The sequence below is a fragment of the Prionailurus viverrinus genome, chromosome X (assembly GCF_022837055.1).
Source record: "Prionailurus viverrinus isolate Anna chromosome X, UM_Priviv_1.0, whole genome shotgun sequence".
In the NCBI taxonomy this organism is placed as follows: Eukaryota; Metazoa; Chordata; class Mammalia; order Carnivora; family Felidae; genus Prionailurus; species Prionailurus viverrinus.
The window spans coordinates 23,550,341-23,565,528 of record NC_062579.1 but is presented as its reverse complement, the minus strand read 5'-3'; the positions used below and the strand labels follow the sequence as shown (position 1 = coordinate 23,565,528).

Genomic DNA, 15,188 nt, shown 5'->3' with positions numbered 1-15,188 from the left:
CTTGATCCGGAGCCATCGCTGGGCAGGTGCCTGCCTGTAAATCCTCCGCAGACCCCTCCCCCTTGCCTTCATTTAAAAAAATTTTTTTAATGTTTATTTATTTTTGAGAGAGAGAGAGAGAGAGAGAGAACGTGAGCAGGAGAGGGGCAGAGAGAGAGGGAGACACAGAAGCCGAGGCAGGCTCCCGGCTGTGAGCTGTCAGCACAGAGACCGATGTGGGGCTTGAACTCAACAACCTCAAGATCACGACCTGAGCCGAAGTCGGACGTTGAACCGACTGAGCCACGCGGGCGTCCCTCTGTCGTGTGGATTTTTAAAATGCTGTGTCTCTTGAAATAAATATGAGAGCAGAACACCTGCCCTAGTCTATCTTTAATGTGTACAGGGATGCTAACACTGATGAGAATGTATATAAAGTTGATACATGGCAAAGTAGTAATAGCCTAGTAAAGCATTTTTAGTTCCAAAGGCAGTGCTCCAAGAGTACGATGATTTAGTAATGTCCGCGAATTAAAATTAGCCACATGAAAATATGGGACACGTATGAAAAGGCAAGTCATAAACTCGGTCTCAAATGATCTGACTCTACATCTGAATTTGGCCACAGAGTACCAGAGACACTGCAGCTTTTGTGCTCCCTGCTGGGGGATTCCTGCTAGGTCATGTCACATTACTACTAAAAGGCTGTTCTGATAGTCAACCCTCATTGAGGAGGAGAACAAAAAATGCATTCACAGGATCCCCCAATCCATGCTTTGCATGTGGGTCGGATCATAATTAGGCTTGAGAGCAATTTGGAATGAAAAGGGATTTTTTTTTTAAGAAGAAGCTTCCAGATTCAAAGGTTCATATCCCAAAAGGTCGATTCCAGAGTTTGTTTTCCAATTCCAGTAAAAGCAGAGAGCAAACAGCCTCCTCTCCCGTGGCCTCGGAAGGAGGCAGCGGCTGGAGACGGCACGGAAATGAAGACTCCATGTCTTGGTCACGGTGGTGGCGATGATCATGGCAAAGGCGGTAGATAGAGTCACGGTGGCAGCGGAGGTAGTTGGGGTGGCCGTGGTTTGGGAGTACAAAACTTTGAGTACAAGGACACAGTACGGCATCTCCCACAACAAGGTGGAAAAGGGACACCCCGTCATGCAACACTCCTGTTATCAAGGGAACCTTGTGCTTCCCCGTGCAATCCTTTTGCTAGATCCTTCCATGGGGAAGATGAGTGCGCTCGCTGACACTCGTCCACGCAAACGACCCCAGTAGCCTGATCCGGTAGTAAGCCGATACTAACCACGCAGAATGGCTTCATTAACAAGGCTTTGCTTCTTCCGGGAAAGTGGTGACAAATCCAATCGTGTCGTGTAGACCTCGATGCGGCTTCTGTGTTGTCTTCACCTAGAAGTGGGGAAGGATTTCCCGAACGGCAGAGAGTCAGGCTCCTGTTCCCTGCACCTAGTGTCAAGTCTTTCTCTCTCTTTGTTTTCCAGGACACAATGTAGGAAGCCTTTTCCACTTGGCAGATGATTTGGGCAGAGCGATGGAGTCCTTAGTGTCAGTCATGACAGACGAAGAAGGGGCAGAATAAATGTTTTACAACTCCTGATTCCCGCATGGTTTTTATAATATTCATACAACAAAGAGGATTAGACAGTAAGAGTTTACAAGAAAAAAAAAATCTATATTTTTGTGAAGGGTAGTGGTACTATACTGTAGATTTCAGTAGTTTCTAAGTCTGTTATTGTTTTGTTAACAATGGCAGGTTTTACACGTCTATGCAATTGTACAAAAAAGTTATAAGAAAACTACATGTAAAATCTTGATAGCTAAATAACTTGCCATTTCTTTATATGGAACGCATTTTGGGTTGTTTAAAAATTTATAACAGTTATAAAGAAAGATTGTAAACTAAAGTGTGCTTTATAAAAAAAAAAAGTTGTTTATAAAAACCCCTAAAAACAGACACACACACACACACACACACACACACACACACGCACACACACACTTGGAGGCAGCGCATTGTTTTGCATCGTTTTAGCGTGATAGCCATATGAAATCCATGCTTTTTTCTTTTCTTGCATATTAAAGATAGGACACTTCCTCTAACACCACCAGATGATTACTTCACAGTGCTCTTTTTGGAATCGCTGGCCGAGTGGGACTGGCTGTGGTTTTTCGCTTCCTGCATCTATATGTCTAGAAGTATGTAAATACTGTAGGGATATAGATAAATAGATCTGAATTTCTGGAGACCTTTGAAATTTCTTGTTCAAATGACCTGGCCACTTCCTAATGCAAAGAGATTGCCTCTGGTCCCGCAGGCTTACCTGCTTGGTCTAGAATGAATTCTCCCTGGAGCCTGAAACCAGGGGGCAGCTACCACACTGAAACACTGTCTGGGGCCCCAGATGTTTCTCATTTGCAACTTTCCACTGACAGCGACGGTACCGAATTTTTGCAAAGGGACATGTGAATGAATACACAGGACTTACTGTGTCCGAGTGATCCGTTAGCTGATACATTCAGCTTCCGGCCGCTGGCAAGGCCACCGTCTACATTTAATGATGCTTCAGCGGAAGTCACGACATCAGAAGATATTTTTCACTCGCAGACAGTAGGAGATCCTTCTGGTAGGGCTGGAAGGCTGTGGATTGCCAGCCGATCCCTGAGAGGGAGGGAGGCCACTCGTGAAGTAAAGGGCTGGATGAATGTTCCTAACCACACTGAGAGATCTTGGTAAATACAACGAATTCCCTCTGCCCTCTTCTCACAAACAGCAGTGGTTATTTTAGGGGTTTTTTTCTTTTCTTTTTTTTTTTTCTTTTTAAGGACTTTCCCCATTGCAATGAGTTTTTAAATGCCCACAAGACTTCATTTAAAATAACCCTCGGGAAAATGTGTAAGACAGCCTCATCACGGTGTTGTTACTGTTAAATATCCACCCACAAGCCCATGAACTTGGTTGCCCTACTTCACATTTCTCTACAAGCAATTCCACGCAGGTTTCTAAGGGGGAACGGAGACGGATTCGCGTGTCCCGAAAAGTACTCCAAACCCTTGGCTGGTGGATGAGGAAGGTTAACGATACAAAGATTGTTCAAAAAGAATAACCCAAGAGGACTAACTGGTAGGAACAAGCTTTACTCTTTCGTGTTCTTAGCCTTTCATTTTTTTTTTTTAATCATTCATTCAATAGAAATCACCGTGTGACCTATTATTTTGCAAATCTGTTACCTCTTAGGTCAAGTGTTAACTTTTGGGGAGTGGGTTTTGTGTATTATTTTATTAATGATAATTAACATCCAACATGGCTTCTCATGCTATTTCTACCTCACTTTGGTTTTGGGGTGTTCCTAATAATCGTGCACACATGCTCTCACCCACTTGTCTCCCGTGTCAACATTTTTCTCGATTTTTTTCCCCCCATTGTAACTTCCACAAGAAAACCCAAAGCTCTACGGTAACAAAACGACCTGAAGATTCGGTTTTAGTCTTGCATTTTTTCCTTTATGTGACACTGGACTTTTTCCTTCACCCACAAGTTTGGTTTTTTTGTTTGTGTGTTTGTTTGTTTAACCAGGATTAAAAACAAGGGGTTGTGTTCCTTCCTACTAAGCGGTTTTAAGTTTCCTTCTAAAAGCAGAGGTAAATAGAGTGCATAATTTTATTTTCATCTTTTTGTTTTATCTTTTAGACATTAGTTCTGGAGTGAGTCTGTCAAAATATTTGAATAAAAATTGAGAGCTTTACTGCTACATTTTAAGCATAATTTGGACATTACTTCGTGTTCTTTATAACCACCAAGTATTAAACTGTAAATCATAATGTAACTGAAGCATAAACATCATGTGGCATGTTCTGTCATTGTTTTCAGGTACTGGGTTCTTACTTGAGTATCATGATAGATTGTGTTTTAACACCAACACTGTAACATTTACTAATTATTTTTTTAAACTTCAGTTTTCCTGCATTTTCACAACATATCAGACTTCACCAAATATATGCCTTACTATTGTATTATATTACTGCTTTACTGTGTATCTCAATAAAGCACGCAGTTATGTTACAAAAAAAAAAAGTGTTGAGTGGGGTGCTTTGTTTTTCGTTGTTAAAGATGTAATACCGTCACATGGTTGAAAAGTGAAAAATCGAGAAAGCCAAATGGTGAAAATCCCCTATTCCCAAGCCGTCCACACTGGCCTGTGAGTGAAGGTTGCTTTCTTGTGTATCCTTCCACACTACTATTATCGAGAAAGCAGTTAGCAAAGATCTGTGCCTCCTTATGTTTTTTTTTACCACACCTAAGATCTCTTTCTATGCACCCAGTTATATACCTTGCTTTTATGGGCTCAAGAGAGCCAGCCACTCTTAATTATATTGAAACAATTTTTTCCGTTTGAATATATCAAATGCTTTCTCGTTTTTTTTTTATAGCTGTCTAATAATATCCCAGTGTATGTTAGTGGGATAGTATTTAGGCTGTCCTCTTTGGTAGGATATGTGGGTTGTTTCCAGTCTTTTCCTGTGACACAGAATCCTCCACATCTTCCATTTCATCAGGACACCTGTGCAAAACTTGGGCCGGGGGACACATTCCCGTAGCTGAGATTTCTCGATCAAAGGCGGCATTTGCTTCTCACGACACTTCCTCACAGCTGAAGGGCAGTCTGAGCGACGGGGGTCCCACCTAAAAGGGTATACCTCAGAACTGGTTCTGGGGAGGATAGCCCTCCTACGCCCAAGTCACGATCACCACAGAAGGAGATCCCCTCACCCCTGCCCCAACTGCAGAGGAGGCTAGTGAAAGACATTGCAAAGCACACTCTGGATGTAACAGGAGATGGTCAAGCTTATTAAGAATGATACCAAGAGAGGGGCGCCTGGATGGCCCAGTTGGTTGAGCGTCTGACCCTTGATCTTGGCTCAGGTCACGATCTCACAGGTTGTGGGTTCAAGCCCCACGTCGGGCTCTGCACTAACAGCACAGAGCCTGCTTGGGGTTCTGCCTCTCCCTTGCTCTCTGCCCCTCCTCCGCTAGCAAGTGCTCCGTCTCTCTCAAAGTACGTAAATAAACTTTAAAAAATAAAAGGGACGATACCGAGTAAGTATGGCATCTCTGATAGGAATCGCTGCTCAGTTTCTCCAGGTGGGCCGAGGACACCGGCCTGAAGGCCACATACACCGAGACTCATTTTCGCCATGTTGCCATCAATCATTTATCCCTCCCACCATAACCTCCCCAAACCTGCGCTGGTTTCAGAGACTGGCTGTTTTGACGGACGACTGCACGGGGAGGACTGTGAGGAGGGCGTTTGGCTCTCCGCTCTCCGCTGGGCACAGGCCGGCGGGGAGGGAATCGTTCCGCTTCCGATGTAGAATGGATCACGCTGGTGCAGATAGTGCGCGAGCAAGCAAAATGCGTGTTTGGGGGAAAGCACCAAGACGAGTGGCTGTCTTCTGTGGAGCCGAGCTGGGATCTCCCTGATTTTGCAATCCTCTGACGGGGGAACGAATACACAAACCGGCGCGGTGCACGTGCAAAGACTTCTCTTCCGATGAAGGGTAGCAAGGACGTGCCTCGGGTTCTTTCCCACGGTAGCAAAGCCCCCCAGACTGGGAACCACAAACACATTCTCCATCACTCCTTGGGCAGCAGGGTGCCGGGAGCTCATGAACTCCCTTGATAACCTGCGAGCGGCAACACATCTGACTTTCCATACGAAACAATATCCTGTGAGTGTGGGGAGGGGGGGGAGGGATGTCCGAGCGTGGCTTTCATAGGCAGCAAAGATTACGTAGAGTAACACGAGGCTTCAGTTCTGTACCTGTAGGTATGTATGTGCATCTGCGTTATTTTACACACACACACACGCACACGCACGGGATCAAGTTTCAGCTCTTCCAGGACTATTCTAACTCAAGCTAAAAGAAACATGACAAGACTAGCGCCAAGAACCCCTATCTCCCCTTTATCCCATTTCGACAACTGTTTACACATTGCACCATTGACTTTCTCCTTCCATATATAGTCTATTTGCCTCCTGAACCATTTTGAGAGTTACGTTTCAAGCATCATGCCCCTTTATGCTTAAATACTTCATGTGAAGTTTCTGAGAACTAGAACATGCTCTTGCATAAGCACCTTATCATTATCAGAATAAAGAAACTAAACACATTCAACAAAGATACCGTCTACACAGCCATATTCAACTGCTGTCAGTTTGCAATGTCTTTTGTAGTTGTGTGTGTTTCCCTGATCTGGTCTAGGATCTAAGTCACGATCTTGTGACATTTAGTCAGGTCTCCTTAATCTTTGATGGGGAATGGTTTCTCCGCCTTTCTTTGGTTTTTGGTGGTTTTTTTTTTTAATTCTTATTATGTTTATGTATTTATTTTTTGAGAGAGGGAAGGAGAGAGAGAGAGAGAGAAAGCAAGAGACCGAGCCAGGGAGGGAGGGGTAGAGACAGACCGAGAGAGAGAATCCCAAGCAGGCTCCGTGCTGTCAGTGCCGACCCCCAGGCGGGACTCGAACCCACAAACTGTGGCATTATGAACTGAGCCAAAACCAAGAGTCAGATGCTTAACCAACCCAGCCACCCCGTTTTATATTTTTAATGTTTGTTTCTTTTTGAGAGGAAGAGAAAGCATGTGAGCAGCTGAGGGGCAGATGGCGGGGGGGGGGGGGGGGGTGGCAGGGAGGGAGACAAAGACCAAAAGCAGGCTCTACACTGGAAGACCTTGACCTTTTTTTTTTTTAAGAGTACAATCCAGTCACGCTGTAGGATGTGCCTCAATTTTGATTTGTCTTTTGCGCCCTTCACAATCAGATCCAGGGTATGTGTTTTAGCAGGACCAGGACATGAGGCATGATGTGCCCTCAGCACACCGTAGCAGGAGGCATGTTATGGTGGTCGGTGCCATTCTCTGTGATGTTCACTTTATCCCCTGGTGAACGTGGGATCTCCAGGTTTCTCCACTTGGCATACCTTTTGAAACCTCATTACGCTTAAACCTTTGGGTTCACCTGGGAAATCGCAGTATTTTCCTATGTGCTCGTGGACACGATCTGTGTCAAATAAGCACAGTCACTTGCAGAGAGACAATGCTGACTTGCAGAGATGGCAAGAGAGCAGCCTTCAGAATTCACCTGCTCCCGCGGACACAGCGCATCCACAGCTACGCGCAGGACAAGTCCCTCTCAAAGAAACCCGGAAACTAGCCGAGCGGCTCCTATACGCGTCAGGCCAACGAGAAAAACGACAGGAGAGGCTAACACACGATCTCGCCACAAAGCCCATCCCTCAACGTGGCGAGACACACAACCAGGAGGAAACTCCCAACCCCCGGCTTCTCCCTGGGGGGGGGGGGGACGGGTGGGGACCCCACATCTGGCACCCCAACTTCCTTGAGAGCTATGGGACCCCAAGACATCTGGGTTTGAGAGCCAACGGGGCTGATTCCCGGGAGACGCACAAGGCTATGGGGAACTAGGAGACAGGTGTGAAAGGGTTCAAGCCCACCCGGCACGGCCGGTCCCCTTGAAAGAGGCCCCGGTGCTTATATTAATAGCTGTGGCCCAAGGGGCACGCTTCTAATTTAACGCACGTCCAGGGACTGACTACAACACTCCCTTGCCGGGAATCCTTGCCGGGATCTCCCAGCAAGAGCTCCTGCTCATGCGTGGCACTCCGCTTGCTGCGGCCACTGGCCAGGGGATGCCCCTCCATCCTCTGGCCCGCGGGCCCAAGTGGGCCCCCCTTTGTGGGTGCCACAGGCCCGTGACAGACAGAGAAATGGTTCTTCACCAGCTGTCCTCCCGGGGTGAGGCACAGAGGTGGCATACAGAAACATCTGGTCCTTCCTTAAAAGAGGCCCATTTGTTTACCGTAATGGCCCCACGTGGCCTGAGAGACCGGCTTCGAATTTCACAGACACGCAGGGGCAGACTGTGATGCTCTAGAGAAACCAGAGGATGCCATCTCTGTGCCGTCCCTCTGTTTCCCTCCAGCTCACCGGTGTCTCCCATAAGTCCCAGGACTTAAGAATACCATAACTGGGGGCGCCTGGGTGGCTGGGTTCAGCATCTGACTCTTGATTTCGGCTCGGGTCACGACCTCGTGGTTCCCGGATTCATGGCCCACATCCGGCTCTGTGCTGACACTGCTTGGGATTCTCTGTCTCCCCCTCTCTCTCTCTGTCCCTACCCCACTTGCTCTATGTCTCTGCCTCCGTCTCTCTCTCTCTCTCTCTCTCTCTCTCTCTCTCTCAATAAATAAACTTTTTTAAAAATTTAAAAAAGAATACAATAACTGAACTGAAACACTCAATAGTGTTCAACAATAGGGTCGATGAAGTGTAAAAAGACCCCCATGAACCTGGCAACAGGGCAGTGGAATTGATCCAGAGGAGCATGAACAAAAACATAGGAAAGTGAAGATCACTCGAGAGACTTATGGGACACGGCAAGTATTAGGAGGGTCCCAGAGGAGGACAGAGAGAAAGGGGCAGAAAACTACCCCAACCTCAGGAAGAGAGAGAGACCTCCAAATCCAAGGACACCCAGAGAGTTCCAAAGAAGATGAGTTAAAGACAAGAGAACTCTTAAAACTGCAAGGGAAAAATAAATTGTTACATTCAAGGGAACGCCCGTAAGACCATTAGCAGATTTTTTTTTAGCAGAAATTCACAGGCCAGAAGGGAGTTTCATGTTATATTCAAAGTGCTGAAAGAAAAAAATTGCCAACCAGAATACTCTATCCAACAAAGTTGTCCTTCAGAAGTGAAAGACAGAGTTTTCCAGAGAAGCAAAAGCTGAAGGAGTGTAGCCCCAGACGGCCCTTCTAAGACACGTTAAATGGACTGCATAAAGCTCAAACAAAAGGGCACGGATTAGCAACAGGCAAACCTGAAAGTAAAAATCTCACTGGTAAATGGTAAATAGTTGAATTCCGAGTAATCTAATGTAACAGCCGTGGGTTAATCACTTACAAATTTAGTATGAAGGTTAAAAAACCAAAGTATAAGTGACTGTAACTTCAACAGTTTGTTAATGGGTATACAAAACAGATGTAAATTGTGACATGAATAATATAAAATGTGGGGGTGAAGGTGAAAACGTGGAGCTTTAGAATGCATGTGAACTTAAGTCGGTAACGACTGAGAATAGACTGCTATAAATGTAAGATGCCTTATGGAGGCCTCCTGCTGACCAGGAAGCAAAAACCCATAGTCAATACCCAAAAGATAAAAAATAACGAAGTGAAGCATACTGCTATAGAAAAGCATCATATCACAAAGGCAGAGAACATGCGAAGAAATGAACAAAGGAATTCCAAAACAGCCAAAAAACAATGAGCCAAGTGGCATTAAGTCCATACCTATTAACAATAACATTAAATGTTAAGGGACTAAATTCTCTAACTGAAAGACAAAGAATGGCTGAAAAGATTTAAAAAAAAAAAAAAAAAAAAAGATGGGGCACCTGGGTGGCTCAGTCGGTTGAGCGTCCGACTTCGGCTCAGGTCACGATCTCGCGGTCCGGGAGTTCAAGCCCCACGTCGGGCTCTGTGCTGACCGCTCAGAGCCTGGAGCCTGCTTCCGATTCTGTGTCTCCCTCTCTCTCTGCCCCTCCCCCGTTCATGCTCTGTCTCTCTCTGTCTCAAAAATAAATAAATGTTAAAAAAAAAAAAAAAAAAAAAGACAAGACCCAACGTTATGCTGCCTACAGGAGACTCACTTCAGCATTAAGATACACGCAGGCTCAAAAAGGAATGGACAAAGGTGTTCCATGTCAACGAAAACCAAAAGAGAGCTTGGGTGGTTATACAGGTAACAAACACAACAGACTTTATACCAAAGACTGTAGTAAGGGACAGAGGTCATCACATAATGATAAAGGGGTCAATCCGACCAGATACAGTATTTGTTTCTATTTATGCACCCAACATAGGAACGCTGAAATATAGGAGGCAAGTATTAACAGACTTAAAGGGGATTTCAATTTCCCCCTTTTACCAACGGAGAGATCATACAGACAGGAAATCAATACGGAAACATTGAGCTTACACGTATATTAACCAAACATCCCATCCAAAAGCAGCTGAATACCCTTTCTTTTTAAGTGTACGTGTAACATTCTCCAGGATAGAGCATACATTAGTCAATAAGACAAGTCTTAATAAATCTAAGAAGACTGAAATCATATCGAGCCTGTTTCCTAAACACGGTGTTATTAAACTAGAAATCAATCATGAGAAAAAAAACTGGAAAATTCACAATTATGTGGAGATTGCACAGCATAGCAAATTCAGAAAAAACTCACTACTAGTAAGAAGATGAATCAGTAATCAAAAACCTCACAATAAGTAACAGTCCAGGACCACATACCTTCAAAGGTGAATTCTACCAAACATTTAAAGAAAATTAATACCGATCTTTCTTAAACTCTTCCAAAAAAATAAAAGGGGAAATACTTCCAAACTCATTTTACAAAGCCAACATTCACCCGACACAAAAACCATACAGCGACCCCGCAAGAAAAATCAATTATAGACCAATATCCCTCATGAACACAGATGCAAAAATCAACAGCATAATATGAGCAAACCAAATTGAGTAATACGTTAAAGGATCATATACCATGACCCAGTGGGATTTATTTCAGGTCCGCAACCACGGTTCACCACCCACAAATCAATGTGATAGACCACATGAACAAAATGAATGATAAAAACCATCTGACAATCTCAAAAGATGAAGAAAACACATTGACAAAATTCAACCACCATTTAGGATAAAAACTCTCGGGAGCAGGTGCTACAGACCTCAACATGACAAAGGCCAATATCACGCTCAATGATTGAAAAAAAAAAAAACAATGAAAACTCTTCCTCGAAGATCAGAAACATGACAAGGAGGTCCACTCTCACTACTTTTATTCAACAACGTATCGAAAATCCCAGGCAGAGCAGTAGGTCAGAAAAAACAAAATTCAAGGCATCCCAATCAGAAAGGAAGAAGTGCGACTGTTTCTATTTGCAGATGACATATTATGTAGAGAGAGCCCTAAAAAACCCGAAAACGCCCACCAAAAACTATAGGGAAAAACCCCAACTTCAGTCAAGTTGCAAGAGCAAAATGAGCGTACACAAATCGGTTGTGCTTAGCAGAAAGAGATATTAGAAAACAATCCCCCTGACAAGAAATAACAAGTGTTGGCAAGGAAGCAAAGGGCAACTGCGTGCGCTGTGGCGGGAATGTCGATTTATACAGCCACTGTGGAAAACAGTATGAGGTTTCTCAAAACCTTAAAAAGAAAACTACCAGGGTGTCTGGGTGGCTCCGTCAGTTCAGCGTCCAACTCTTGATCTCAACTCAGATCATGATCTCACGGTTGGCGGGATGGAGCCCCGTGTTGGGCTCTGTGCTGACAGCATGGAGCCCGCTGAAGATTCTCATTCTCCATCTTTCTCTCTCTCTCTCTCTCTCTCTCTGCCCCTCAGCCACTCACACATACGCTCTCCCTCTCTCTCGAAATAAACAAACCTTAAAAAAAAAAAAAGTAAAAAGAGAACTCCCTCATGATCGACCAACTGTACTTTTGTGTATTTATCTGAACAAGATGAAAACAACCAACTTAAAAAGCTATCTGTACCACCATATACGCGCCCTCCTTGTGGCATTATTTCTAACAGCCAAGATACGGAAATAACCTAAGTGCCCCTCGATAGACAAACGGATAAAAAAAAGAATGAAATCTTGCCATTTGCAACAACGTAGGTGAAACTTGAGGGCATTATGCTAAGTAAGTCAGACAGAAAAAGACAAATACTGTATGATCTCACTTATAGGTGGAATCTAAAAAGAAGCCCGGTGCTCATAGATACAAAGATAGATACACAGAACAGACATGTGATTGTGGGGGCAGAGAGTGGTGAAGGGGGTCAAATTTTCATTTATAAAATAAGTTGCGGGGATGTAATGTACAGCATAGTGACTATAGTTAATACTACTGTGTTGCATATTTGAAATCGCTAAGAGATACGTCTTCAAAGGTTTCATCGCAAGGGGAAAAAAACCTTTTAACTATATAGGGCAACGGATGTTAAGTACACTTACTGTGGCGACCATGTATTTTGTGTTCTTGGACTGGAAGAACTAACGTCCTTAAAATGTCCATACTTCCCAAAGAAATCTGCAGATCTTTTTAAAAAAATTTTATGTGTATTCATTTTTGAGCAAGACAGAGCATAAGTGGGGGAGGGGCAGGGAGAGAAGGAGACACAGAATCCAAAGCAGGCTCCAAGCTCCGAGCTGTCAGCCCAGAGCCCGACACGGGGCTCGGACTCATGAACTGTGAGATCGTGACCTGAGCCGAAGTCAGACGTTTAACCGACTGAGCCACGCAGGTGCCCCAGAAATCTCCAGATTTAATGCAACTAAATTCCAAAGACATTTTCACAGAAAGAGAACAAACAATCCTAAAATTTATATGGAACCACAAAAGACCCTGAAGAGTCCAAGCTATTTTTGGAAAGAAGAACAAAGCTGGAGGCATCACACTCCCTTATTTCAAACTAGATTATGAAGCTATAGTAGTCAAAACAGTATGGTACTGGCATAAACACAGACACATAGATCGACGGACCTGAATAGAGAGCCCAGAAATAAGCCCACACATATATGGTCATTTACAACAAAGGTGCCAGGAACAGAGAGTGGGGAAAGAGCACTCTCTTCGGCAAATGGTGCTGGAAAAAATGGACAGCCGCGTGCAAGAGAATGAAACTGGACTGTCATCTTACAGCATATTCATATATTAAGTCAAAATGGATTAACGGTTTGAACCTAAGACCTGAAACCACAAAACTCCTAGAAGAACATACAGGGAGATAATCTCCTTGACATCAGTCTCAGCAGTGATTTTTCAGATTTAACACCAAAAGCAACGCCAACAAAAGCAAAAATAAAGCAGCGGGACAGCAAACGAAAACGCTTCTGCACAGGAAAGGCAACCATTAACAAAATTACAAGGCAACCTACGGAATGGGAGAATTTTTTGCAAATTATACATCAGATAAGAGGTTAATATCCAAAATATATAAAGAATTCATGCAATTCAATGGCAAATATATATATATATAGGTGGGGATATATATATATATATATATATCCCCAACAATCCTACTTAAAAATGGGCAGAACATCTAAATAGACACGTTTCCAAAAACGCCACAGAGATGGTCAACGCATACATGAAACCGTTTTCAACATCACTAAGCATCAGGGAGACGCAAGTCAAAAAATCACAATGAGCTATCACCTCACACCTGTTAGCGTGGTATTACCAAAAAGACAAGCAGTCGGGCTGGGTCAGAAAGCCAGGAATACCCGTGATTGTTGCTCAGGGGAAAGGTCTGAGAAACAGGAAGTGATACTCTCCTAGAATTCCAGACACCTCAGACATTCCCCTGCTGCTAGGATAAACACGGGCCCTGAGACTAACGGGACCGTGAATTTGGGTTGCTGTGACTTTAAATCTTGGCAGACAGCAGATGCGGGGGGGGGGGGGGGGGGGGAGGGGGAGGGGGGCTCACCCCCACCCCAGGGGCCCACGCCAGAAGCTTGGCTGCCCAAGGTCCTTTCGCCTCCTGGAAGGCACCAGACTTTGGGCTGGCTCAGCTCAGTCCTCCTTTTTGGCTTTGGGTGTTCGCACCCCTGCAGGGCCTTTGGGCCACATTCCGGTCTCTCACACCTGGTGGGGCCTCCGGAGCGGGTCGCCTCCACACTGTGACTCCGATGGGGCGTCAAGGGAGGGTGACTGGAGTTTGCCTTTTAAGTGGCATGAGCCACATTCCTTACGAATGAATCTGGGAGAAAGGCCTTCCAGCCCGGAGGCCCTCGGGTGTTTCTCCCCCCGCCCTGCCCTGGAGAACTCTCTTGCTGTTCGCATGGGGTCCCAGATGCCAAGAGATTTGACTGCCTCTGGAAACAACGCCCCGGGCAGCGGCGCCTGCAGCTTGACTCCACCCTGCTCTGAAGCTCAGGGACCCCCAGGCCATCCTCTCCCTGCCCCCCCTCTCTGGACCCATATTTACTGCCTGACGCCCCGCCCCGCCCTGCACCCATTGGCCAACTGGTGGAGTGAACGACGCAGGCGCCGGCGTCGCACACGGGGATGGGACGCATCTCGAAAACATTTTGATACCGTACAGCGTATGACACGAGGCCGTGTCTTCATACCGTTCGCTGCGCAACCAAATTTTAGAAAGACACGTTTTTTTCCCATGGGACCCTAAGGCCAATCTCGCCAAACTGCCACCAACATTTTAAGCACTTGAACAAGTTGTCGCTAAACTCGACAAAGCATTAAAACCGTGGATTAGGTATCCGTCACCGTGTGTTTTATCCTTACCTTCTGAGGCTTCCAAGACGGACTTGGTAAGGCAGAGGTCCCCAGTGGTGCACGCCAACACGTCCCCGGTGTGGCGACGTCTTAAACCTTGAAGGCTTGAGGGTGGCCAGATGGAGCCTGTAACCTTCAGCCTCCCGCAGTTAACCCAGGACGCCCTGCAATTAAAAAGCAATCTCTCTGTAAGCCGTGCAGACACTTGGGACGTGCATTTGCGACGTGCAAACACTTGGGAAATACTGCACTGGGGGAATACGTGAACCACCACGAGTCGAGGTTACTGGTTCGCCAATTCCCGTCCGTACTAAAAGTGAACATCCGAGGCATGCTGACAATTTTCATTAGTCAGGTGTTTGTGGCTAAGATGGGTAACTCCTCTTAAGCCAGAAGACGATCAACATTCAACCCCTTTTCATAGTCAAGACAGCAACAGGGGACTCCAAGCCATCAAGGAAGTTTCTGCATACATCCTTCACACCCCGGGGTCCCGGGTTTGATTTCGCCTTTAACTTGCCTGCATAACCGCAAGCCCCTATACTAGGGCTCCGATAAGTCCTAGCTCACCAGCCTCATTCATGGTTTATGCTGGTTGTCTTTACAGAATTTTTTTTTTTTAGTTTATTTTTTGAGAGAGAGAGAGAGAGAGAGAGAGAGAGAGAGAGCAAGCAGGGGAGGGGCCGAGACAGAGGGAGAGAGAGAGAATCCGGAGCAGGCTCTACCCTGTCACTGCAGAGCCCAGCGTGGGGCTGAAACTCACAAACCGTGAGATCACGACCTGAGCCGA

At 45.4% G+C, this 15,188-nt stretch overlaps 1 protein-coding gene across 18 annotated transcripts in view; it reads left to right on the top strand.

Moving 5' to 3' along the window:
- Positions 1 to 4,064, top strand: part of DMD (dystrophin) — a 2,022,811-nt gene extending 2,018,747 nt beyond the window's left edge. For 13 of the 18 annotated variants that reach the window (XM_047843142.1, XM_047843144.1, XM_047843153.1 and 10 more), the window contains one exon: positions 1,482 to 4,064. In XM_047843142.1, coding sequence (XP_047699098.1) covers positions 1,482 to 1,579 — 98 coding nt within the window. In that variant the 3' untranslated portion in view covers positions 1,580 to 4,064. The remainder of the gene's footprint in view (positions 1 to 1,481) is intronic. The other 5 variants (XM_047843154.1, XM_047843158.1, XM_047843157.1 and 2 more) reach the window with 2 other exon arrangements.
- The last annotated feature ends 11,124 nt before the right edge of the window (positions 4,065 to 15,188 follow it).